This window comes from Ptiloglossa arizonensis, chromosome 1 (genome assembly GCF_051014685.1).
Source record: "Ptiloglossa arizonensis isolate GNS036 chromosome 1, iyPtiAriz1_principal, whole genome shotgun sequence".
Taxonomy (NCBI): domain Eukaryota; kingdom Metazoa; phylum Arthropoda; class Insecta; order Hymenoptera; family Colletidae; genus Ptiloglossa; species Ptiloglossa arizonensis.
The window spans coordinates 7,539,189-7,567,081 of record NC_135048.1 but is presented as its reverse complement, the minus strand read 5'-3'; the positions used below and the strand labels follow the sequence as shown (position 1 = coordinate 7,567,081).

General features: G+C 37.5%; 1 protein-coding gene across 12 annotated transcripts; it reads right to left on the bottom strand.

Annotated features, from left to right (window-relative positions):
• Positions 1-324: 324 nt before the first annotated feature.
• On the bottom strand, positions 325-25,887 carry Axo (axotactin). 12 transcript variants are annotated; one of them, XR_012991986.1, is made up of 31 exons: positions 25,658-25,887; positions 19,894-20,176; positions 17,623-17,939; positions 16,428-16,759; positions 16,161-16,312; positions 15,861-15,964; positions 14,381-14,733; positions 13,287-13,455; positions 13,088-13,203; positions 12,778-12,884; positions 12,155-12,500; positions 11,453-11,730; positions 11,021-11,261; positions 10,726-10,956; positions 10,221-10,628; positions 9,911-10,114; positions 9,304-9,703; positions 8,983-9,230; positions 8,615-8,893; positions 8,346-8,545; positions 7,989-8,286; positions 7,598-7,748; positions 7,321-7,486; positions 6,066-6,222; positions 5,720-5,898; positions 5,066-5,495; positions 4,264-4,343; positions 3,391-3,573; positions 2,621-2,718; positions 1,327-1,381; positions 810-887 (listed from the first exon to the last, which is right to left on the bottom strand). XR_012991986.1 is itself a non-coding variant. In XM_076310917.1 (30 exons), exons 4-30 carry the CDS (start codon positions 16,747-16,749, stop codon positions 739-741), a joined length of 6,006 nt encoding a protein of 2,001 aa, XP_076167032.1. In that variant the 5' UTR covers positions 16,750-16,759; positions 17,573-17,939; positions 19,894-20,176; positions 25,658-25,887; the 3' UTR covers positions 325-738. The 12 variants fall into 12 exon arrangements, 11 of the variants coding, with proteins under 11 accessions (XP_076167032.1, XP_076166991.1, XP_076167060.1 ...); XM_076310917.1 differs by lacking the exon at positions 2,621-2,718 and having other exon boundaries at positions 325-887; positions 17,573-17,939; XM_076310876.1 differs by lacking the exon at positions 2,621-2,718 and having other exon boundaries at positions 325-887.
• Between the last annotated feature and the right edge of the window lie 2,006 nt (positions 25,888-27,893).

The window sequence follows — 27,893 nt, the reverse complement described above, 5'->3', positions numbered from 1 at the left end:
TGTACATAAAATAGAGTATCATAATACTTTTCATAAAAATGGCTGAGCATTAATATACAGTATGTATGACCTGATATGCGTAATTGAACATGAAAAATACAGAAAAAAATGTTCCGAATCAGCATAATTCAATATCACGCTCAAGTATTGTGTATTCAATGATAAAGTATATATTTAATGTAAATTCAATATTAAAAATATTATTGTCGTTATCGCAGAATTACTGAAATCGTTGCAACGACGTAGTCAAATTCTGAACTGAATTACACAATTGTCAACGGGGATTTGCAAATGGGATTCGAAAGTAAAACTATGGGGTGTATCAGAAATAATTTTATTTTCATCCAATAAATTCGTCAAATGTGCACCTTTCTCGAACAGCATTGAATACGAAATGACGGCTGATAATCACGTTGATGGTTTCAATCTATATTCGAAATTTACGTATCGTCTATCGCTAAAATAAATAATCGTGTAATCGTGTAATCGCAAATTTTGTAACTATATTAAAACATTTAATCTAGAAATTCGTTCTCGTTTATCATTCGTACAATTTCATCGACGAGTTTATTTATATAAACACAAGTATGTTTTGCGCGGGGCGGGAAATTTGAAATTTGACCCTCCGAAGTTGCGGGTTACTGTCATCGATCTTCGTTCTTTGCATTAATCTTGACCGTGTGTGGAAATCGAAAGAACTTCGTGGAATCAATTGCCAACTCCTCGCGGTACAAATGATCAGTCCAGAGACAATACTGATTCTATGGAGTTTCGGTTTCTTGGTTGAAATTTTGCAGCTCCGAGATAGTTGAGCGGACTTCCGAATGTTCTTCGATCACCCGGTAGGTAGATAGGCTGCAAATTGAGAATCAAAGGACTCCCAGAATCTGAAAAATTATACATACAATTTCACAACGCGACTAATATTTCGAGAATGAACGTTAATTGTTATATAATTACAACTAATCAAGATTGAATCGAAATTAATGCCCCCAAATTGCAACGTTAGTTTAAATCGTAGCACTTCCTTGTTTCGTTTATTCAAATATCATTATTCACAGTAAAATTATGGAGACAGTGACATTACTTTTCGATCGATCTTTGTACATATAGAGAATTGAATTTAAATATTCCACTTATTGCTTTGTGTAAATAAATTATTTTAATTATTGTATTATTGTGATAATCTACGTTAAGATTATCTTAAAATATTTTAATTAATATTAGAATTAAATGTGTATGTGAATGATTAGACACAATGCATAATCTTTTGTGATATTCACATGTATAAGCGAATAAATGACTTATTTATTAATTCATACTGACCTGAAAACGATTCTTCGATTATCGATCGTTGTTTGATATCATTGTGCGTGTTTTCCTAAATAAGGTGAAAATTCTTTTTAATGTAAGTAAAAATAGAATATTTGTGCTGTGTTTTAAGGTGAAAAAATAATCTAAAAAGATAAGACGAAAATTATAATAAATTAGAGTACTCTTTAATAGAAAAACTCCAATGCAGCGTGCAATTTGGGATGCGTTCTCTTGCATTATTTTTATGATTCATGCAATATTGATTGATGCATTTGTATTATCACTTTCATTTTATTTAGTCCTGACATTGAGTACTTATAGATTAATTAATATTTCAAAAACTTCCTAAAAGTGTAGCCGACTATAATAAAATGGTTCAACGGGTGTTTAAAAATAATTTTACGTATCGCAAATGATAAAACGTACGATTCGAAACTTTTCAAAGATAAATTTTTATTTTATAATTTTAAATTGTAATAATTCGAAATTAGTGCATTTTCGTTTTAGTTCACGGTCGAAAATTTATTAAAAATATTTACATTTCATCAAAATTATTATACCTTATTACTTGACATAAATTATTTCATTTGAAATAATGTTGTTTCATTATTTGTTTGCTGTTAGCCGTGGTTGCGTATAATTAATTTAACGGCAATCCCATAAAACATTTTGAATAATGTTCCCTCTCAGAGTACAATGAACAATTTTTCTTTTGTATACATTACACAAAATCATGCAATAAAAATTCCTAAGTTAATAATTGAAGATTAAAACGAAGTGAATGCACTCAATTGTAAAGAATCAATCCACTTTTGCAAAATTATCTCGTGTTCAGTGTAATTCGCTAATGGCACATTTGTTGCAGATAGAAATTAAAAAATTTAAGTACAATTTGCCTATGAAAAAGAGTTACCGATATAATTGTACTTGGAAGTGGTTGAATCAAATTTAATTTAGGGAACTTCTTCGTACTACAATGTGCAATCACGAATTATACATTCACGTAGTTAGAAAGTAAGAGAGTGACTGTGGAAGAAACAAAACGATGCAATAAGCTTTGTAACTAAGTCAGGATAAAATTAATTGGCCGCTCGAGGTCATTGAGCTACGAATCCCCACCATACTATTCGACTACCACCTCTCTCCCGTTCTATATCTCTTTCTTGGCGCAAGTCTGCAAGCATACGCTTTCTGCCTTACAAATAAAGAGGCAGATGGCGTTGAAATAGAAGCGTCTAACGTGATTCATGGTGTGGGATTAGCCTTGAGCAGCGAACATAGTTTGATCCGACTCTAACGATGGTACCTCTAGATTTTGTAGTGCGCGTTTGTGTCATCGTATTCGGGACTGGTCTTTAATGATTCAACGGTCTCCTCAACACTTATCCTAGACGAATTTTCCGGCTGAAAGTATCACATTTTCGATTACGTTCGTCGTGTTTCGTAACTTTGAAATTTCTCGTTTTCGTTTCCCACGTTATCTCTGGTGAATGAGTGATATTCGCAGGAGAGTATTGCGTGGATTTTCGAGGAGCAAGATCTCACAACGTGTCAAAATGTATATTTCTTTTTTTTTTAAGGATATTTTATTTGTCGTTCGTACAACATAATCAATATTGCATATTTATTTAAAAAAATAGGAATACATATACAAAGCCGACAAAGATAAATATGAACGAGTGTGTACGATTGTGGGAATGAACAACAGTGGTGTGTCACATCACAGTCGAGTATTTATAATACATATATCCAACGAATCTGAACACGTTTATTTTTAACTAGAATTTAATCAGTCCTTGAACATGATAAAGCTAGTACGATTTTTGTTTAATTGTGGATTATTATTATCAATGTGGCTTTCTCGGGCAAAGTTTGTATTTATACATAGAACTTGGGTTGATCGTCTCGACGTATTTCCATTCTTAATTTAATTTAATTTCAATTGACTCGACAGCATAGAAAAATAAACTTATGGATTTTATGACCCGTGAGGAAATTTGTTCACGGAAGGTTCTTTCAACTATTAAGGACAGGGATCTATCTATTTAAAGAATAACTTGTCGATATCTTCCTTACCGACTTCACGAAATCTTTCTCGTCTGTATTTTCCCCTTTCGGTAGATCCATTTCCTCGTCTTGGTCCTGTGTTTTTGCATCGTCTTCCTCCTCCTCTTCTTCTTCTTCATATTCTTCACCTGCTTCTTCTTCTTCTTCCTCGCACTCTTCCAATTCTGGTTCTTCCTGGAGATCCTCCATAGACTGTAACAGAATTGTTCAATACGTTGAAGAGCGTCGATATTATTTACTTTCTACTTTATTATAGTATTTCAAATATTAAGTGTAAGAAGTCTGTGTTTCCAAATATTTAATTGCAAAACATATCTTTTTATTAAATTTATAATTTATTGCAGGTATTCTATTATTTATACTCGTGTACCATCTTTTCATTAATTGATCACCAACTGAAGAAATTAGAGCACGCTTGTGCTCGCTGTTTATTTATTTTTTGTTAAAATTTCAAAAATTTTTGAAAAATTTACAGAAATAAAAATTGCACAGACAGTGTGCTCTACTTCACTTTAAATTCAGTAGCTGAAATTTTACATCAATACTTAGTATTTTATTCAAAGTAAGATTCTATGGAAGTTACAGTCGTTTTGCTAGAATTCATTTGTTAATTGGTTAGCGTTCGTTTAAAAAACTTGTACGAATTTTTAAATTGAGCTTACAAAGTGGATACGGTGTTGATACATTTGATAATTTCGTTATAAAATTTGGTCAATGTTTAAATTAAGTCTAGACCTTGAAGAAAACACTTTAATCGATTCATCGTTAAATACTATACATCCATGTTTGAAAAGTTACGATCATAATGTAAACTACCATCCTCTTTGCGAGCTGCTTAGAACTTAATATGTAATTTTTATAAAAAAATGAAAAAATCTTTACGAATGGATTTGGTTTCGGAGGTTTAGTGTTGATGCCTGTATTTACCCGTAGGAGCTCCTTCTTCTCTGGTTCTTCATCTGCTGTAAGACAGAAACATCGGTTACTATAGAATCCATTTAAATAGAAATTCAATTCTTAACCAAGGTGGAACGAATAAAATTTTCACGATTGCGTTCTAACGAATTCACCCAATTGTTATCGTTAATTTCAGTTACGATACTGTTAACTAAATGCTCATACCAACTTGTAATAACTTTACTATAGCAAAAGTTTCTCAAATATTTTTTCCACCATTTTTCTAATTATTCATTTGTGAGTGTTTATCGTAGTTTCTCAGTTATACTACTTGGTCTATTTAGAGTTAAAGAAATTATAGTCTAATCGGATTCAATTGGCCGTTCAAGGTCACCCCCACCGCTATACATTACGTCAGACATGCCTCGAACGTCAGGGTATCTTTTCCCATTTTACCGACAGAGATCGTGTGATTGCGTATCTGCGCGAGGAAACAAGAGATGACGCAGAGTTGTAAATAATCGATCGCAGCGTTGCCGGAAAAAGTCGCTGAGATTCAGTTTTCGAGAGCGGGGAAAGTTACCTCGTCGCGTTATGTTCCCCCACTCTTTAAAATTGAATCTCGTTGACCGTTCGTAGCCCTCTTGGCGATCTTCGGTGGCCAAATGATTTCGATACGATCGTACTGGATAAAAATTTACGAAAGAGACCACCACCAAATGAACAATTTGTTCTCTCCTCTACACCATGTTACATCAAATCAGATTTCAAACACGACCGAACCTACCTTTTATATGAACCCTTTTATCGTTAATTAAGTCTTTAGACTCCACGTTGGGCACTGGCTTGTACTCTTTGACCGTCGGCTTCATGTGCGTACCGTTGGGTCTCTTCTCATCTTCGGTCACGTTCTTGAACCCCACTGTTTTCACACCGGTCGCTATCGAGTCTGTGTATTGCGGCGATTGCCATCTCTGAGAACTGGAAGTCGCCACCGTTGACGTGCCCGAGACCACGGACGCTCTTCTGCTGCGCCGATCCTTTCTCGCGCTCCGCCATACCTCGTAGATGCAGCCGATCACCGCTGTCACGAACACGCAACAGAGCGCTATGAAGATGTATGTACCGGCGCCTTGTTCCTCCTGTGTTGCGTCAGCGTACTGAGACTTGTACAGTATTCTTTCCGGTGGATCCTCTACCCAGGCTTTATCGCGACCCTTCACCAAAACATTTAAGTTACTTTGAGTAACCGTTTCGAGGAGGAATGGGGTAGTTGCTTAGGAACTAATCTCGAGTAACTAACGTACGATAAGTTCAGCGATATTAATTATTCTATTATCATGGAACGGACACTCGGTTGAATGTTGTACCATACGACTATTTTAACGGTTAGTTGTTATTCAAGAACGCTATTCTGACCAATAGATAATACGTTGCTTACGACGCTATCGTTTCTAGGTGGGTCGAGGCCACGTGGCTGGGCGTGAAAGACCGCGCATTGAGCGCTCCTGACGCCAGCAGGTATCGTCGCTCTGACGGTTTCACTTCCCTGTTTCGTAAAGAGCATATATTCCTCGAGTGGCTTCATGCCAGGACCTCCGTTGATCGATACCACGACGTCTACAAGAAGAGGGTATCCGTCATTTCGAATTTGCAATGTGGCTGATGATCGTTTTGTCTAACATAAGAAAGACAGTATTCTGTTAGAACAGTGATCCGCGCATCACTGTGGATGATCACTCGGAACGACAGACTTTTCAATTGGATGATTTCAACGTGTCACTCACTGCTGAGACAGCCGGTGTATCCCTTGTACACGCTGAAACGAGAATCCGTCGTGTTCAGCCCACCCAGTTGGATTTCCGTCACACCTGGACTGTCGTCTTCGTCGTCTCCTAGATTAAGAACCGGGATCGGTAGCAGTTGCACCGGCTCGCGATCGATCTGGAAGTGAAAAGGAATTATCGATACTGTAGCGCGTTGGACGACGGGAGCACTTCTCGACAGCTTTTCAGGAGAGTCGAGATCGTTGGAAATTTAAAGAAATGAAGTCTTGTTACGGTGTTCAACAACGCTGTATTTATCGTAGTGTTGGCGAATGTTGGTAGGTTGAATATTTCGTGTGAACTGGCCACGGAACTCTAGACACCGAATTCTGATTTGTTGTAATCTGTTCGTCGAACTCTTGTAACTTGTGTTAAGCTCTTGTGTCTTGTGTAACTGTCGAACTTGTACGTTTCTTGTAGTGTTTAACCGGTTGGCAAAGTTGTTTGAGTCTGTGTCAAACTGAATGATTGACAAAGTTGTGTCTAACTGACTGAATCTTCAGTGGCAAAAATTCTCTCCTCCGCGTGTCAACCCTCTGTTTTATGTATTCAAAATGCTATTGACTGAGGAATTTGGGAGGTGGACAACTGTGTCAGAGGAGAGGGACACCTGGAGTGAGATTGTTAGTTGAAAACCGAGAGTTCCTGGAAGTCAAAATTGTTCAAAATCGTAAAGATGCGAAAGTTGCCTTAATGACCCCGTAGTTGCTTAGCGGACCTCCAAGAACCCAGGTAGGGTTGTTAGCTTGATGATGGATTGCACTCGCGATTCGGAAAATATTTGTACCGATCAATGTCGGCCGAAGTGTAACGAAGTCGAACGCTCTGTTTCGTATACAAAGAAAGCAGTCGGAGACTTCCGTAAAAGCAAGCTTAAGTATTGATTATTTTAGGTTCGGACGAGCTACCGATACCGAGGTGACAATGATAAGGTTAACCACAAAAGTTCTCGAGCTTCTCGATTTCACTTCGAATATTATAACTTGAGCGATTTTTCGGATCTGGTGTAGAGGTATTATTATCTGGTGTAGAGGTATTATTATCTGGTGTAGAGGTATTATTATCTGGTGTAGAGGTATTATTATCTGGTGTAGAGGTATTATTATCTGGTGTAGAGGTATTATTATCTGGTGTAGAGGTATTATTATCTGGTGTAGAGGTATTATTATCTGGTGTAGAGATATTATTATCTGGTGTAGAGGTATTATTAACGTACCAAGAGTGTAGCTGTATGGTTGTCACGAACATAGTAGACACTGTGCCGAGCACCATTTAGGAAATTTCTATCGTTTAGTCGTACCCCGTAAGCGGAGCCTTCCCTGTCCTCTTCGAAAATTAGTTGGCCTTCCGACGTCAAGGCAACCAGCAGATAGTAGCTTCTTCTGAAAGAAAAAAGTTTTCGACAGACATCCAAGACATTCTACAAAGAGTGTCAGTGTCGTTCAGGATCGAGGAGGTCGTGCATAACGGAGAAAGGATCACTGAGAACTTACTTATTCTCTGTTTGCAAAAGCAGAAGCGATGTGGTGTGCTGTCGAAGCTCGTTGGTCGAGAATGCCAGTTGTACCTTCACTTGGCTTACTTCGCCAACGAGATCGAATTCACGTTGAAGAACGCTCTCACCGCTAAAGTCTGCTCCCTTTTCTAACAGAAGGTGCAAATCTCGTAATATTGAATTTAGAAACTCTTTAACAATATATTACAATTATATTTCGATAAAAATCACGATACGGCCGCACAAGATATCACCGTAGTTTTATTTTTGCTCCGGGACCACCGATCTCTATCTTTCGATACCTCGATTGGGCTTAATTAGGATGTAATTGGACCCCCGAGCTTTTAGAAACGATTCAAAAGTGAATTTAACAATTTAAACGCGCTTACCATCGGCACAGTTCTCTCCGAAATAGGACGTGAGCTCGCAATTGCACGATGACTCCTGTCTACCGAAATCCTCGGTGCAAATCCCTAGATTTTTGCAAGGTATAGCGTCGCACTTCATCTGACAATTAGGAAGGACTTCTTTACTGCCTTCGTGATTTGCCTCGTTAGCCAGACTCGGCAAGTCGACAAGATAATCACCGATCATCAGTCCACGAAGACATCCAACGTAGCCTTTTATCAGCACACCCTCTTTGCCGACTCTCAATAGATCGTCCGAGTCGAAGCCCCCTAGATTCACCTATATCAAATTCTTGATCATTGCGTGCATCGATTCAACTTAACAACCCGAAATCTCACCTGAAAGTAATTGCTGGGTGGCGCTGGTGGTCTCTGAGGTGCCAGGACTTCCTTCTCCGGATTTGTCCAGGGTTTGTTCGAATAGGCGTCGAGTAGCACAGGGGTGGCATTCAAAGTAACGTTGTACTCGTTAACGTGTAACATCGTTGAACGCTCGTTTCGAATTATTGCGATTTGTACCGAAATCCCTGTGTTCGCACCTGGAAATGGTTTAGGTCTGGGTTAGCGGATAAAGAATACGTTCTCGAAGACACACTATTTTCATTTACCTGGATACTCGACGGTGATGTTCTTGATCTCGTTACCAGCGTTGAACAAATAAACGATGCTCGTCCCGTTTGAGATGTACAGGTGAGCGAAATTGTTCAAATGATCGTTCGCGTACAAAATCAACGAATGTGTATCATAGGTCCTCAGGTTGATCAGTATATTTTGCAAGAGTATGCTTTTCAATAGAAGTTTCTCCTCGTCCTCTTCATCGGTGCCGAAATAGTTCTTCTTCAAGAATGCTCCTTGTGACGTGAAGGTCAGGGCTTTGTTGTTTATGTCTGAGTGATTATCGATGAACGGAATTAGCATCACGAAAGGCGGAACGAAGTTTAAGATAGGTGATCTCAAATTGGGTGCAAAGGCTTACTTCTCTCGCAATAGGTGCCAAGGTGAGCCCACCTGTTCTCGCAGACGCACTCGAATTTGCTCCAGAGTTCTACGCACCTGGCACCGTTCTGGCACTTGTTCGGTTGACAGGAGGGTTTGCAGTCCTTTATAATTTCGGACAGATGGACCGACATGTAGCTGTGAATATCCAAGATCTCACCGTTCACGACGAGACCACGGAAACATCCAATGAGACCCTGTCGGACCGAAGAAGTTCTCAAATGTTCACTGGAAGAGAACAAACAGTTTCAAACGTTTATCGAAACAAGTGAGAAGACGTTTTAAAAAAAGAAGTACTCACGCGGTAGCCCCACCGATGAACATGGAACCCTCGAAGGGTCCGAACTCCTCCTCTGGCAGCAGATCAACCATTTGGAACTCAGTATTGATCATGAATCTAACGTGGTAGTCGTTGTAGTCGATCCAGATTTTCTGCCATTCACCGTTGTTCAGTTTTCGTACACTCTTCACTTGCAAATCCCTGACGGTACCAGTGTTTAGGGTGAAATTGAACGTCAAACGATATTCCGAGGTTAGAGCCACCATGAAAGATGGATAGTTGCTCCTGATAGGTGGTTGGTAGAGTAGAATAGCTTTTTCACCGGTTGTTCGGAAACTGAAGGCTATGTCCCCTTTACGCCAGCCTGGTACTTCGATGTACGATTGCGAAGTTGTGAACGTGACCACGTACTTCTGCGTGTCTAAACGATTGGAGCAGCGAAATTTTGTAAAACGAGGAAACCAACGAAACGATATAGGTTTGTTTTGTAATTTCTTGCGTTTAATTCGAGTCACCTGACGCCTATGCCTACTACGATGATCTAGGCCTACTACGATGATCTAGACTATCAAGACCTTTTTAGATAGAACACCGTGGGTTAACGGGAACAGTTTGAGTTGTTACTCACTTGTTTCAACGCATTCCAACGGGCCTAAAGTGACTCGACCTTGCGCGTCCTCTTCGAGGTCTCTTTGTTGCAGAAAGACCATTCCTGTGATGCCTAACGAGTCCGGGGTTTCGTAGAAGCCTTCATCGGACAACCACTTTCCGGCATTCCCAGCGAAGACATCACAGTTGCAACTTAGATTCGAGTCGACGCAAGTTCTGTTCACTGAACGTAAACGTGGGTAATGGTTAAGGAAGACGAATTGTTTGAATATATTTCAGAAGAAGCGATCAGGAGATAGAATGTCATTCTGATGATCTTTAATACCTACTTCCACAAGGGCAGGAACCTCTGTTGACGTTCCCAATGTAATCGACCGTAGTCCCTTTTGAACTCAGGAACCACGTAGCGCTGTGCAACTCCAAAGGAGCTTTGTAACAATCGTATTTGAGGTATTGGCTGCAGTACAACGAATGCGAGATCAATTCCTGGAGCATCTCCCCGGTGAACTGTCTGTACTTGATATTGAACGAAAAGTCAGATTCAGCGATGGATCTCACGTCAACTTGCGAAGGTAGATTGTGCTCCACTATTGTTTTCGTTGAGTCCTCGATGGACTGGAACTCGCATTTCACGAGAGCTGGTGGAAATCTACCGTTTCCGTCAATGTCGATCTTGTAGACGTCATCCAGGGTGTAGCCAAGCAGAGCTAGTTCCTCGCACGTCTTTCTGTACTGAGCTGAAAATAATATTATCGCACGTCGTCGTCACATTATCCTTTCAAACTGTTTAAAGTATTTTTCCGATCTTCTCGTTAACTTACAAAATTCACTCACCGAAATGACAGTTTTTACCTATGTAGCCGGTATCGGCGCAATCACATGTGATTCTATCCTCCTTCACCGAACATTTGCCACCGTGCTCGCAAGTGTTTGGTCTGGTACACGGATCCACAAACTGACAATTGTCCAAAGCCACTTCCCCGATTACTCTTTCGGTGTTGACTACGTATCTAGGCTCTATTCTTTCGTTGTTCACTCGTATCTCGCGCATACAACCAACCAGACCTGATCCCAAGTACAACAACGTCTCAGACTTTTCACGATTGTATCGTCAATATTTTTCGCTTACCTGCGTTGCTTTTACCACTACCGATAATCACTTTGTCGCCTAATTCGAACATCATCGAGAACAGTTTGCTTTGCTTGTTCCTGTAGTCGACCAGAACACTGAGCTCGCCCTTGGTATAATTTAATTCAACCGCGTGCCAAGATGTGTTGTACGGTGGAAATTTCACAGCAGCTGAGATAGTTATGTTCTCCATCAACACGGGAATCAGTTGGAAACGTATTTCATCGTTAACCAAGCGAAGCTGGGGACGTATCAGATCACATTTCGCATTTATATTGCTAGTCAGACTCCACGGAGTTTGATGTATTGGTATCAACTTGTGCGTTAACGTTGGCTTTCGCGAACGAATATTTTAGCTATCTTAGTTGACCGAATTCACCCATTCGAAAGCAATCTTTCAAAATTGATTTCGAGCGAACCTCGTGAACTTACCTCCCAATATCCAAGCCCACGATTACTCTTCACGTCTCCCGATGCGACCACTGCTACAGGCTTCGAACTTTTAAAATCGAAATTCAATTTAAGGGAATCGGTTTGCGCAATGGGCCACCAAATATGACTACCAGCGAACGGATATGTTATTGGAATCACATCGATGTCTGCCTCGTAGTATTCAGGTTCCAACACACCGATGTAGTGTACCATTGGATTGGATCGTTTCAATTCGTAAATGATGGACTTGTCGTTGAAGAAAACGTATTTCAGCGAACCTGAAGATCGTTCGATTAACTTTGATTACAATCGACTGCGTGTAATTGAAAATATTATTTGCAATCTCCAGCTACAGTCAGCCTTCAGCGACCAGTTAATTTCAATTAACAGAATCATCTCTTTTAATGTTCCCGCGTGTGTATTGCGAATCATCATTATTGGCTTCAGTTCGAAATAAAAATCGCTACCAACACCGCTTTTGAATTAATTCTCCGGATTTCTTTATTTGAAAGAGAGAGTTACTGTACTTTAAGAAAATGTTCAAACAAGAAATCAGTGAATCTGTTAAAATCAGTTGGACACTTTGCGAATGTTTCTTACAACTGAACAATTTCTTCATTTAAACGAATAAATGAAGAAAAAGGAATTTAAGTATTTAAAATTATCGTACAAGTTTATATAATATATAATATATATATATACCTGCAAAGTTATTGTGCGAAAGGAGACCCTTTTTCTTGTGCAATTCGGGTCCACCGCCAATGTAAATTTCAGGATCGATGATCATATTGTAATTTTCACCGGGAACTTCGAGCACTTTTATCTCGTCGTCCAAGCTAACGAACACTAGGGAGCCATTGTGAAATATCGTGAGATTGTTCCAGTGATTCGCAGTGATGTAATCACCGAGTACTGTAGAGATTTTCGATTTGTGTCCGAAATCCAGTTTGACGTGTACCGATCCATTCACAATGGAGGCTGCTACGTAGTGTGGTGTCCCATCGATCTCACCAGATGCGTAAAACAGGGCCGAATCGTCCCATTTTGTCTATGCAAAAAGAAAAAACAAAAAAAAAAAGAAGAAAACGCAAAGGATATTCCTTGCACAGTTTCTACAAACTGGTAATTGTCGACAAATTCGTCGTGGATTGATTTGTTTGTTCGTTGATCAAAATTTGTTTAAATGTGTTTGTTTGCATTGGTTTGTTTGTTTAAGTTGTTAAGCCCGAGCTTGCTTAATTCTGTTCGAGTTTGTTTGATCTTGTTTGAGTTTGTTTGAGTTCGTTCGGTTTCGTTTGTTTAATGATAATTAATTTGTCAAGTACCTTGAATGCAAGGCTTATTCTGTTGACCGACGAATGAACTCTATCTTTCCAGTCGTACACGCGAAAAGAGACGTACGAGGAGCCTCTTAACGTTAAAATAGTCGCCGCTGGAAAAAGTAATTCATGAAAAATCCGCGGAGATCACCTTGGTTCGATTCCTCGTGGTACACTTTGCAAGTAAATAGTGCCCTCGACAAGAATGCCCAGAAATGGTAATTTTAAATTACGATACAGTTTGTACAATAAAGATAAGATTCTAAGGCATTCCCCTTGCAATCTGGATTACAGTAAGAATTCTTAATATACATACTATACACATCGCAACGTTCTCCTTCGTACTTCGTTCCAAAGCAGTCGCAAGTTAAACTGTTATAGTGATTCACGCACTGAGTGGAAATGAAACAAAGATTCTCTCGTGTTCTGCATCTGAAATTAATCACGAGATAGAAATTTCCGAAATCCTGAAATCAATGTTATATCAGTGGTACGTATTTTGTCGAGAGTCTCACTTGTCGATGCAGCCTTCTTTTACATTTTCGTGTTTTGTGGCGATCAGAGGCTGAATGGGCAACAGATCGCTGGCCGATTTGCCAGAGCTCAGAACCATGTCTCTTATGCAGCCAACGAATGATTCTATTATGTACTTTACGCCGTGCAATCGCTCTTCGGAACTCAATCCTCATGAAACATATATAATTCATACAGAAACTGATTTGGTATTTCTTAAGTTCTTAATGATACGTGTGCTACAGATAACGACGAGAGCTGTAGCGATTACGTGCTTTTTAAATAAGTCACGCAGCGGATTATGTTTCTGGGTGAATTGTTTAAAAGGTACTCTCCTTTTTTGAGGTGTAACAGGCCGGTGGTTTTCATGTTAAATAAAATTAAAATTCAAAATATGAGATCGTTGTATCAACCGAATGTTGATACGGATGTATCGATTTCGTTCAAAGAAACGAAACGGTCTTATATCGTTTTTCTGTCAAATAAATATCCATTGTTGTAAATACGATTTCTAATTCGTGTTCGGTTCAGCGCATTGCTTGAATACTTGCTACCATGTGATTATAATACACGTGATCCGCACGTGACCCGCACGTGACCCGCACGTGACCGTCACGTGTCAGTTGACTGCTACCCAATGTTCGCAAGAAAAATTGCACGACCATGTAAAACTATTCATCATAAAGAAACAACGATACGAATGATTTTGGTACTTGTTTCACTGAGATTTATAAATTCGTATCGATTTTCATTCAATATAAGACCTTCAAATTTTTTGTCTTTAACTATTATATATTTATCCTGGAATACAGAGTACTGTTCAGCTGAAGAGAAGAGTACCGAAGAATTTATCCTGACCTAGAATTTGTGGAACAGCTCTTTAAGGAAATGGCGTTTTTACTTATGGAATCCTCGTTTTGAGTAAACAGCCAATGTTCGAGGTTTCTGCAGCTGTACGTATTAACGATTAACAAATGGGGACTAGAACTCAGTGTTCGTAGCTACACGATTATCATTTATCGAAATAATAACGAAATTTCAATTTCGTTCGCAGTGAACATATAAATTATCACCAGAGAGAAGAGATTTTTCTTACCTCCGATAAGGACCACAGACGCCAGTTCTTCTGAGACTCCATAATTGATCACGTGTTCCAGAACTTTGAGGGTTGTCTCTTCCTGTTTGTCGTCTACTCTCGCGATCAATTTTGCCCCGTGGACGTCGATCCTTACCAAAACGCTGTGCCATTCGTCTCTGTTCAGTCCTTCACCGACCGTCAAACTGGTCGATCGTTTTCCGAAAACATGAACAACTTTCAACTGACCCTTCTCGACGATCACGTACAGAGCATACGGATCTAGACCCTCTGGTCGATCCTTGACGCTGTGGTAGACCAGTAGACCGTGTGGTAATTTTGTACGAAATTTGAACGATATCTCACGACACAATCTGCAAATTGAAGTCGCGATTAAAGAAGCCGAAGAAGAAGGTTTTCGGTACTTATTCCTCTAATTTGATCGTGACGATTGTAGAGTGGTTCGACGTGAATGGAAGGAATACAATAGGCTGCTCGATAAGTTTCGTCGTTCGATAAGAAATGGAGCTATTAGATTCGTCGTTTTATTTTTCTAAAGATACTAGAAAGATACTACTGTTCTGTTCTTCTAAAGGTACTACTGTTCTAAACTTCTAAGGGTACCATTGTTCTGTACTTCTAAAGGTACTACTGTTATAAACTTCTAAAGGTACCATTGTTCTGTACTTCTAAAGGTAATACTATTCTATACTTCTAAAGGTACTACTGTTCTCTACTTCTAAAGGTACTACTGTTCTATACTTCTAAAGGTACTACTGTTCTCTACTTCTAAAGGTACTACTGTTCTATACTTTTAAAGGTACTACTGTTCTATACTTCTAAAGGTACTACTGTTCTGTACTTCTAAAGGTACTACTGTTCTGTACTTCTAAAGGTACTACTGTTCTCTACTTCTAAAAATACTACTGTTCTATACTTCTAAAGGTACTATTGTTCTGTACTTCTAAAGGTATTACTGTTCTGTACTTCTAAAGGTACTACTGTTCTGTACTTCTAAAGGTACTACTGTTCTATACTTCTAAAAATACTACTGTTCTATACTTCTAAAGGTACTATTGTTCTATACTTCTAAAGGTACTACTGTTCTCTACTTCTAAAAATACTACTGTTCTATACTTCTAAAGGTACTACTGTTCTATACTTCTAAAGGTACTACAGTTCTGTACTTCTAAAGGCACTACTGTTCTATACTTCTAAAGGTACTACTGTTCTATACTTCTAAAGGTACTATTGTTCTATACTTCTAAAGGTACTACTGTTCTCTACTTCTAAAGGTACTACTGTTCTATACTTCTAAAGGTACTACTGTTCTCTACTTCTAAAGGTACTACTGTTCTGTACTTCTAAAGGTACTACTATTCTGTACTTTTAAAGGTACTACTGTTCTATACTTCTAAAGGTACTTCTGTTTAATGAACATGTGTGAAGTTTCATGTAGATCTGTCTATACTACACGTTTGCATCGATACTAAGCACTCACCGAAGTTGAAATGGTTTTATACCACTGCCGTCGAGTTGAATGAACGTATTGCTTTGCGCAAACATGAAGGTTTTCTCGTATCCAGACTCCATGAAAGTTAACTCCTGCGAAACAATCGTTACATTAGAATTTCGCTAAAACGTTAAGCGTACCAGTTTTTCATTCAAATTTCTATTTTTATTTTTGGCTCGCTGTCTTTAGTCCAATTTAAGCTTGCGTTAGACAGAGAAGTTCGATTCTATCCCGTTTGAATATATTCAAGAGTTACTTTTACATGAAAATTTACAAAGATTAATTTACCTTTCCTCTTTTGTACTTTGGTACAGGTGGTCTCGTAGGTGGTGTAGGTGCAAATGTTAGTCGCGGAGTGATGGCTGTGGTAGAGGGCAGTGCGTTCATGGTTGCGGTGCTCGTCACTCCACCCTTTGTGATCAAATAAGGTGGCAGTGTATCTGAAAATGCGATTGCAATTTTCTTAAAATTTGTATTCAACGATCGCTAGTTTCGCGAAGAGTTTTCGAGACTTAAAATCCAAAATGGATGAAATAAATAGTCGGAATTCCTTACGTTCAGGTCCACCCACGCAGTAATGAAGGCACTCAGCTTCCGAGTTGAAACGATTCTCGTTTCCCAGACAACCGCCGTAGGGGAATGTCCTGCACTTTTTCTCGGTCTTGTTGAACGACCATTTGTGAACGTATTGCTTGCAAGGACCTGGTTCAGTTTTAACGAGACACCTGTCGGGAAATGTTCTCTTGGTCGTGGTAAACGTGTCTATTTCGTCCGCTAGTTCCGTTTCTGACGAATCGGTCAGGTTTGCTACAATCATCGCATAAATGTTCGCCCAAACGAGGATCCTGAAGATCCATTTGTTGCGGTCAATCATCATTGTTCTCTCGCTGAAAATAGAACAATATTGTTCCGATTTCTTTGTTCCTTGATCGAAAATGTTGTTGTTTGCGAGTTTGTACAAACAAAAGGAATTTTCTCGTGAAAACTTCTCAATTACGACTGTAAAGTACTATTTGAAAAATAGAACCGAGGTTTAGTTTCGTTATTGTTCAGTTACCGAAAGAGCAACGAAACGTCAAACAGCATCAAATCTGTTGATTATTCGATGAGTAGTAACTTAACGTCCAGTAAGAAAAATCTGCCCTAAAAGTGCACAAACGTAGCAAAACACACCTCATTTCACTCAACCTCCGATACACAACCGAACTCACATCAAACAGTGTCAAACAGTATCTTTCTCCTCCATCCCTGCGCTCCGGTACAATACAAGTCTCATTCAATGATTACACAGAGTAAAATATCTTATAACCCTGCTCCATTCCATTTTCATTGCATAACTCACTCACCTCAAACACAGCCAAACAGTATAAAATTCACAAAAATTTCGTTGCATCGAATCAACCACCGCGACGAGAGATCCGTCCAATCGTCGTGCAAGCGTGAATATTTTTCAAATATTTTTCATTCCGTTCCACACTCGACGAACAGATCTAAACAATCTCAAACTCGTATCACGTGCTCTTTTAACGAAGTACAGATATTACATGCGTATCTCGTTCGTGCGGTTGTTTGTTCCGAAGGAAGGAGCAGCGGAAGGAAACAGAGAGAGAGAGAGAGAGAGAGAGAGAGAGAAAGTAAACGAAAGCTAAGCAAAGGTAAAGAGAGAGAGAGAGAGAGAGAGCGAGATTTCACGCACTAACCGGTGACAGTTTTCTGCGTCCAAACATTGAGGACGCACGAATCTGCGTACCTTGACGTGCCGTGGTCCAAACGAGATCGCGACTAGCCAGAGGACAGGATGTGACGTCAGAAGGCCCCCGGCAAGCACGGCGGCGGCTGCGAGTCAATTGTCTTCTTTCGCACTGACACACACCGACGATGTGTGTGATCCCACACGAACGACACGCGCGTGCACACGCTGCCTCGCGCTGTCACGTTCGGCCGCGATGAGCGTCTGCTCCTCCTTGTTCGTTTGCTGTCTTCACTACCTTCTCTCCTCCGGCCTCGACGACCCCTTACGCAGCCACCTTCGTCATCCTCGTCACTGACTCAAGATGACTCGAATCCCTACCGACAAATCGGGGAAGTTGCTGGATCTTGTTCGACGTTACGAGACGTTACTCGAACGAACGTTTTCGATTCCGGCAAGTTTGAACAAACACGTCGAATCGTCGCGTTCGATCAACGAACATCCGTGTTGTACTAGGTTGTTCGGTAAGTTTTGTCGTTTTTTGTATTGTAAAAAAGATACAGTTCAACTTCGTACAACCGTAAATATACGAAGATTTACACGAAACTTCACACATGCTCGTCAAACGGTAGTATCATCTTTTGAAAAATCGTTCTCATCGAACGACGAAACTTATCGAGCAACCTATTGTATTCGTTTTTCTGTACACGTGTTTACTTGATAATCCGTAATAAACGCGCCGTGCTCGATTCTCGAAACGAATCAATGTAATTAAACATATCCTCAATCGCAGCAAATATTCTCAATCCTGGAATAAATACTAATAGGAGACAACTCTATGAGAAAATTTCCACGATAGTCGTAAAATTCATCGCATGATATTGTTCTTGAAAGATGGTTCTTTATAATATTTGATTCGTGTTGTGCATCTCTGTTTAAAGTATTAAACCATCGTTGGTAATAACCATTTTTATACAGTTGGTGCGATGTTAAAAATGTATCAAAACACGCCAGAAAGCCGAATGTGACTTTAAATTGTGGGACCGATGCAATTGGAGAAAAATATACGAAAAACCGATTCGATTGGGGGGTTTAGTTTTATTTTCACGCGAGTTTACGTTTATTTACTTATAATGTTATTATGCTGTTAGTTTTGTAGAAAAATTGTACGAATGAATAGTATTTATATTGTTATACTGTTTGAAAATTGACACATTAATTGAAGTGTTCGAACAAGTTCAGACTTTACAGATAGTGGTAGAAACTTTGAATTTGAAAAACTGTCTTGTTGTTAGTTTTGAAAGTGGTTCCCTTAGTGTTCATCAAATAACAATAGGAAACGTAAACGAAATTTAATTTTAGATATTGAATCTTAACTGTACTTTGATAAATATTAAAAATTTGGAAATTCGTGAGGCATTAATACTTCTCAAACAGTAATATAAATCTCGAAATCTATTGTGTAAACGCAGCTCTACGAACTGTGCTTTAAAAAGTTATAGAAATTTTGAAGGACTTTGTATTTTAAAATAAAATTATTGTAAAAAGTTTGAACGAAGTTTGAAGTAACTTTTTTTTAGACTAGAACGATTTATAATTTCGAGATTTTTGACTGGATGTTTTGTGCTCTACTGAATCTAAGCTTCGAATGTTTTCACAATAATTTCATCTGAAGAAATTTTAATAGTCTTCAAAAATTGAATCTACATGTTTTATTTTCGAAAAATCTTGCAATATATCCTCGTGTTAATAAGTAATGTAAATTAAACAATTTTTGAAAGTCTTGTATCGTTAATTATTTACAAGTAAGATCAAAATTCTTAAATCACAGAAATTTTACTTCCAATAAAACCAAACTCTCGAATAAACACCCAAAATAGAGTATCTTAACTCTCTTTTAACAAATCTCGGAAACTTTTCGAACCTTTTTTAACAGTAGATAATATTAGACATTTAAATATTTTAACACAGTTTAAATACACATTAAAAATATTGAATCCATCGTCACGTGAACATTTTTCAGATATTAGTACAAATTTCATTAATATTTTAAAAAGTACATAACCATTAATAAACAAAAAAAAATAATAATAATAATAATAATAATAACAACAACGATGCAAGTACTTTAATTCATTAGATGAAAAAGAAAATGTTATTAACACAAAGTATTGCACACTTCTGTTAGATTCAAGGTTCCCAAGAAATTATAATGTTTCGAGTCTCTCAACTTTTTCAAGATATCTTAAAACAAGAGAAATTTTCCAAAATGTTGAAAGAATTGAGTTTCCCAAAACGTTCGAGTTTGTTTAAATTTTCAGTGTTTCGAACCTTTTGGTGACTAAACCGCTTGAAATCTTGCAAGAGAGAGAATTGAATGCTCGTCGCTGTCCATCATTGTCCCTGTCATTGTCACCACCTCCACCTCTTCCTATTCGTCTTCCTCTTCTATCTGTTGTTCCTCCGGCTCTTGTCGATGCTCCTGTTGCCGCTGCTTGTAGCAACTAGACACTAATTTATTAATACCACTCCAACTACTGTTCTCTCTTACTCATCATGGTTTATTGACTATCATTGCGGATCCAGCCACCACCGTCATTTTTTTTCGCATAACCTGTTACCTCTTTCTATTTTATTCCCTTTTCTACGAGGAAATTTCGAGACTTGTTAAGATTGGGACGATTATAATTTATTTTTAGAATTTTTCGAACTGCCGAAGCTTGCAGTTTATCATAATGAAAAGTAACCGTAAATTTGACGAAATACAACGGTTCGTTTGATTAAATAGCGTTAATGGTTTAAGATTTATCTAGACAACCATAATGTTCACGTTTGTTTGTCGGGAAACTAGAAAACTAGGGTTTCATTTTCACACGTCAGATACGTGACAATGATTTTACTTTCATACGTTCTCAAAAGTTTTAATTTCCCCTTTCTATAACATAGCAGTTGTAGTTTTCAACGATTCGTACGAAAACATTTATCGAAACTACAATGCAACCCTATGTTATGTAATTCTACGCTGTTTTTGATTCTTTACGAAATTGATCGTCTGATGCAACGACGAACAAAATTACTTATTTTGATTTATACGTATAAAGTAATATAAAGTAATATAAAGTAATATAAAGTATACCCGAATTTTTGGGTATTTTTTGGTTAACCATGTGCGTGGCTGCGAAATCTACGAAACGAACTGGAGAACCAATCGAGAGACGAATTTTATTTTTTGATAATTTTCTATGGAGTTTCACCGTTGAAGATACAGTGTCTTTGTAAAATATAGGGCGATTCAGAAATACGTGTCGTTAGTTTTCGAGTTGTGGATAATCGAAGAAAATGTTCAAAGTTGCGCGAAAAGTTTCGAATCCATTTTACATACTTTCTCGCGGATCGTGTACAGTTGGCAACTGGAAATATGACTCCTGGATTAAGAGAAGTATAGTACCACATTATAGAAGAATATGGACAACGTTGGGCAATCTTTTCTCATTGTTGGTTACAGGCCTTCAAAGACCGACTGAAACGTTTGACCCGATATGATTATCAATTCTTTCCAGAGGTCAATTTCTCGGCTCCGGACAGTACAGTGTTGGCGTCCGTTGAATACACGATAAATTTTAAACGGACCCGAAATAAAAACGTTGGAGGATAAAGAACACATAAGGAGATAAAGGACACATTGAACGATTTCTTTGATCATTCAAAACTCGAAAACTAAAATCTATAGGACATACGTATGTTTATACGATATTTTTTACCCATCTTAGCGTATAAATTCATCCTTTGAAGTATGGATGTGCATTTCTGAATTACCCTGTATAGTTATCAATACTGAAAAGTGTGTAATTGTATGTAATAATGAAAGAGTTATCGACAAAAGAGTTTTTAAGGAATTATGAATTTAGTAGGTGTATCGCAATAACACAATGAATATATGTACATATTTTTTTTAAATGATCACAGACGGAGAAAAATGTTTATTTGATCGTATTATTGAAAGAAGATTCTTCTGATACTATATCATTCGAAAATAAGGAGAAAGAGTAACTATCGAAACCACGAATTGGTTCATCGAATAATGAAATTTTTGATACTGATCTGAATATTGATAGAAATTGGACGAGAGGAGCAATAGTAATAACACTATTGAAATAGTAACTTGTTTCAAAATATTTTTATCTGGAACGAAGAACCACCATTTTACCAGCAAACGCCATTTTATAACGTCACTCGAGAGAAAAGTGGACCTCACCAATCCAGAAGAATATTATCGATTCGGGATACCTTTAGTTTTATTATCTTGGATAAAATGATCGATATTATACAATACATATCGTAAGGTGATTGCTGTCTATGAAAATAATCTATAATATATCTATAATAGCAATAATCGCACAAGAACATCGAAGATGTTAAAAAATTTTACTAGAGAAGAATTATTTGCTTTTATAGGCATTTTGTAACACGCGGACATAATTTCGATATGTAAAGATTGTCCTGTTGTTGGTTAATAATTATAATTTCTTTTGCTTTTTGTTAATAAATCAATAGTATTCGTTGAGAATTTTGCGTTAATAAATGTTTTGTAATTGACGTAACAGTGTTTGGAAAATGGGGATCTGGAAGGGTTTTACGATATTTTCTCGAGAATTCGAAATATTAATTTATTTTGTAATAAATAATAGATTAAATTCATAAAATGAAGGAAGTTAATGAACTTTTTAAGATGCAAACCGATAAACTATTGTAATATTAAAGAGGATTCGAAGAGTAAGGTCACAATGCTTAAATGATTCATTTTTGAACTTTTGACTGGAGTTTGCAACGATATTGGTTAATTTTGTAGGTCGATTAGATAAGGATTTAGGGGACAAGTATCCTTTGATTAACCATGTGTGTTGCTGGGTCTATTAAAATTACCATTAACCTAATTATACGATACTGTTTATTTTTGTTCGGAATTTTGCACTTGAATTTTAAAACATTCGTCGATGACAGATTCTTAAAATATTCATTCTTCGTAGTTTTGCTTTTATTTTCACAACAGTGATTATTAGTATATATTTGTACGATTAATCAGAATATTTATAAATACGTAGTTACCAATTTCAACGTAGAGAGAGAGAGAGCAACGGAAGGTGTGTATTATCTCAAAAAGTTCTTTAACTCGAATAACTTTTTACTTTCAAATTTATACGATAATTGTTTCGAAAATGATACAAACGATAATGCTGCAACGAACTATTTTTCAATTAATTTGAAAAGGACACAACGATTCGATCGAAATATATCTGAAGATGATATTTTGCTCACAATGTTCATTGTTAGAAATATTCTTCAATATTTGTTTCCAGTGTCTGAGACACTAGAAACTTATACTCGATAAGTTCAACGATAAACGTTATGATATTTTTTTATCCGAAATGTAGCGAACACGTTTCTTATTTTGAGGCTGCAAGGCGAAACACTCCTCATGGGCGCTCCTTCTGTTGTCCTCGGAAAATCGATATATCGAACAAAACTGGCGACTGGGTCATTGTAGCAGCCACGTTTTAAAGAGAACCCTCGGCAAGAATCAGAGAATGCTCGTTCTCCACTTACCTAATGAGCAATCAAATTTCGCGATTGCCCTCCCATTTCTCTCGGACCATATTCGTGATTAATAATTAACGGTCGAATACCACGGAACAGAATAATTACTTTCGGAAGAAAATATAGACGATCGGGAGTTTAAACAATAACATTGGTCGTCCAATGAAAGGAATATCTTCTAATGTATTTCGATCGAATCGTTGTGTCCTTAATTTGAAAAATGGTTTGTTGCAGCATTATCGTTTGTATCATTTTAGGAATAATTATCGTATAAATTTGGAACTAAAATGTCATTCGGGAGATAAAAGTATCGTTAATCGTCTAAGAATTAATGCACCAAATTTACAATTCCAGAATTAATTAGGAACTTCATTAACCAGGTTGCAGCCTAAAACTTATCATTTCTAAAATTTCGTTCATTTTGCAAGCGTGCAAAGTTGGATCTGAATTTATTTAATCGGAGTGTAACATCGAACCCCGATACTTTTCAAATTTAATTTCGTTAATTTTCCGGTTAAGATTTTCTCCGTGTTAATTTGCAACGTAAATTTTTCAACATTGAATTGAAAACGAGAGATTCTTTTTATGTATTATGATGAATGTAAAAGGGACTCGAAGACTGCTTCGTGATTCACAGCGTGAAAGGTAATTTCTGGTAATTTCTTTCTCCGAATACGGCGATTTCATTTGAGAAGAAATGCTGCTGTGCGACCGGAAGTCACGTAGGGCGCTACATCGATATTATCCTTTGAAGGGAGACGATTCAATTTGCATAAAGGAAGTTTGTCTCCTAGAATATGATCATCGGGCGCGCATTGAAATGAAAACCGTGCATCAGCCGGTGAATCATTTGATACATCAATTGTGAATCTGTTGTTCGAGTCGAATGTATGCTGTGAATAAAGTATGGACGTATGAACGTTAGGGCACGATTTAAGCGATTGAAAGAAACGAAGGAGTCGTAACGTACACGTAGGAAACTATTTATTTCGGAGGTATTCGTCACTTCAATTTCTTCGTCAATAGTTAATATAAGAAATATAAGTTAAGTAAACGTATAAAAGTATTGGTCCAACCTTGAGTATATTTTAAATTCGCTGGAAAAGAAGTTTCGAAACGATCTCTTCCTTTCAGAAACGATACAGTGAAAGTTACAAGAACTTGGTTCGATTTCTCGAAGCAAATTGTTGGGGATAAAAAATTGAAAGTTTAATTGAACATCGATCCCATGTTTGCTGACATTATCATGTATTATTATTATTATTATTTTGTTTCATTTAAAGAGTTCTACCAACCATCGATGTTTGTACCTACAGTTTATTTACTTCTTATATTATCGCATTTCCATTTCATTCGTCGCGGTAAAATCAATTTAAATTCAACGAATTATTATTTACATTTCTTCCAGATTTGTTGCACTGTTTCTCTGCTGGAAGTAATATAAATTAGATTGTTGATTTTTATTAAAGATTATTTTATATATTCACTCCTCTCGTTCAGAAATATATGTATATTTATGTGAAAGATAAAAATCGATCAACACCATTCGTAACAATAGTGTTACGATCTTACATATAGTGTAACAATCCTTACTTATATACTTTGTATATTGTATAAGGGATTCTGTGCGAAAGAGATACGTGTATATTGTTGTTATCGTCGAGCAAACCCTGAAATGTGAATCGAGAGTCACGATTGATCACTAATGAAATTAGTACATGTAATTACAATTGTAATTGATCGTTTATGTGTAAAATGTTCAGAGTGGAAAGTTCGGATATTACAAGTGCATTTTCCAATGGGAAATCGTTTTCCATTCTTTCCCGACAGCTTATTCCATTAACCGGATTGAGTATTTAAGGACGACCTCCTAATTGGTGCGATTAATAATCGCTGTGCACGGAGGCACTCGAGCCCAAGTGCGTCACGTTTTAAAAATGTTCCTTCACTGTGCTTTACATTTCCCGAGTGCTCGGTTACGAGTGAAAGATTTCGAATGGAAAACGTGTACCTGCAAACGGGGCCAAACGATCGCGATACATGCTCCGAGGTAAAACATTACGGTCTAAAAGAAGTAAAAATAAATTTTACCATCGATTTTGAATATCCGTACCAAGAGGATTCCATCGAGTTCCGTTCAACAATATCTTGAACATTCTAAAAAGAGATTTCAATTTCCGAGCAAACAACTCCGATACATAGCCAACCATGAAACACGTTAACGTTCGTTGATACACCTAAGTGTTCAAACAATCCTGATTGTAAAATAAACCATCCTTCCGATGATAATATAATTCCCTTTCGAACGTTTCGTTCAGTAAAATTGATGGATCGATACGTATAAATATAACTAAAGGTGTTCCCACGAATTTATCAATATACCATGTTCACGTTTTATTATAATTACGTTGTCGTGTAACTCGATTCTCGTTACAGCGATCGAATCTTGCGCGTTTCGTTCTCGTTAATTCGTTAATCTATCCAATAACCAATTACTTACACTTTTCGAACATCGTCATAAATCGTCACCGATAGTCACCGAAACACGTCGTAAATATTCACAAAAAACATATCGTTGGAAATAAAATGGTACACTCGCGACGAGATAGAGGGGTTTTCTCTGTTCGTCGATCGTTTACGCGAAGTTCCCTTTTTTCTCGCGTTAATTCGTGAAATTCGTTGAAGTTCTTTACTCTTTGGTAGTCGTTGGTTTCTCGAAGCGCGCGTCGCGACGAGATCGCGCTTACGACTGACACATTAACTCATTCCCCGAGTCGCCGTCGTGCCACAGGCTTTTCCTCCACCCACGCAACCAACCGCGTATCAATTGAGGGTACTATCACGAGGTCTAGTTCTGTAAAAGGTGTCTCGGAAGTGTTCGGTTAACTCGCGAGTTCCTTTGCGAAACAACGACCAATTGGACACCGACGATTTTCGTTGATCGTTGGCTATCTAGACGGCCAAGGTAGAGATTACTGTTGTTTCTTTCGTTGGTTGTCGGGTAAAACACACGAAATCGAAAAACGCACTCGAGAGCGTGATAGGAAATAACCGACGTATTCGAAAGGTTCTCGATCACGAAGTTTTAGTTTAAGATAAAGACGTTCGACGTCGAGATTGAAAGTATTCCTTGAAATTGTGAATGTTTGTTTATCTGGAGAGTCCTTCGTCGAGTACAAGAATCTTCAAGATGGCGGGAGCAGCCGTGTACTTTAATCTATTCAAATTTTCCAAGATGTGAAATAAATATTCGTCCCCTGTCGCGTACGATGATAAGTTCGATTCCATGTGAATTCTTTATATTAAATAAAGACTACGTGATTATTTCACACAGTGAAACACATGTGATAGGAAATAACCGACGTATTCGAAAGGTTCTCGATCACGAAGTTTTAGTTTAAGATAAAGACGTTCGACGTCGAGATTGAAAGTATTCCTTGAAATTGTGAATGTTTGTTTATCTGGAGAATCCTTCGTCGAGTACAAGAATCTTCAAGATGGCGGGAGCAGCCGTGTACTTTAATCTATTCAAATTTTCCAAGATGTGAAATAAATATTCGTCCCCTGTCGCGTACGATGATAAGTTCGATTCCATGTGAATTCTTTATATTAAATAAAGACTACGTGATTATTTCACACAGTGAAACACATGTGATAGGAAATAACCGACGTATTCGAAAGGTTCTCGATCACGAAGTTTTAGTTTAAGATAAAGACGTTCGACGTCGAGATTGAAAGTATTCCTTGAAATTGTGAATGTTTGTTTATCTGGAGAGTCCTTCGTCGAGTACAAGAATCTTCAAGATGGCGACAGCAGCCGTGTACTTTAATCTATTCAAATTTTCCAAGATGTGAAATAAATATTCGTCCCTTGTCGCGTACGATGATAAGTTCGATTCCATTGTGAATTCTTTATATTAAATAAAGACTACGTGATTATTTCACACAGTGAAACACATGTGATAGGAAATAACCGACGTATTCGAAAGGTTCTCGATCACGAAGTTTTAGTTTAAGATAAAGACGTTCGACGTCGAGATTGAAAGTATTCCTTGAAATTGTGAATGTTTGTTTATCTGGAGAGTCCTTCGTCGAGTACAAGAATCTTCAAGATGGCGGGAGCAGCCGTGTACTTTAATCTATTAAAATTGTCCAAGATGTGAAATAAATATTCGTCCCTTGTCGCGTACGATGATAAGTTCGATTCCATGTGAATTCTTTATATTAAATAAACACTACGCGGTTATTTCACACAGTGAATTGTATTTAGCCTTTGTTTCGACATGGTTGGAAATGAATGTATCGTTGGATTTATACGTAGATCTTCTTCTTCTGTGTCTGCTTTATGTAGAAACATATATTAAAAGAAATTAAATATTGTGTATTTAAAGGATTGTAATCTTCTTACGTATTTACCAATCTTACCCATCGACAATCGGTAAATCTTATACTGAATCAATAAAAGCTATCGTTTAAAGTATTTTTCTCTTATTAAATGTAGGAAGAAATAATTCGTATACAAGTTGTTCGAAACATTGAATATTAATGGAAAAGAGGCAATAAAAGTTTCGATCCTTTTATCGAACTTTCTCGCATTCTTGACTACCGAGAATTGCACAAGCTAAGGTTAAAACGTTTACATATAATATTATTATTTAAATTATGCCAGTGATGACTATTGTCACTTTCCTATTGATTTAGAAAAAATACTTCGAAACGAGATAGATTGTGATCGA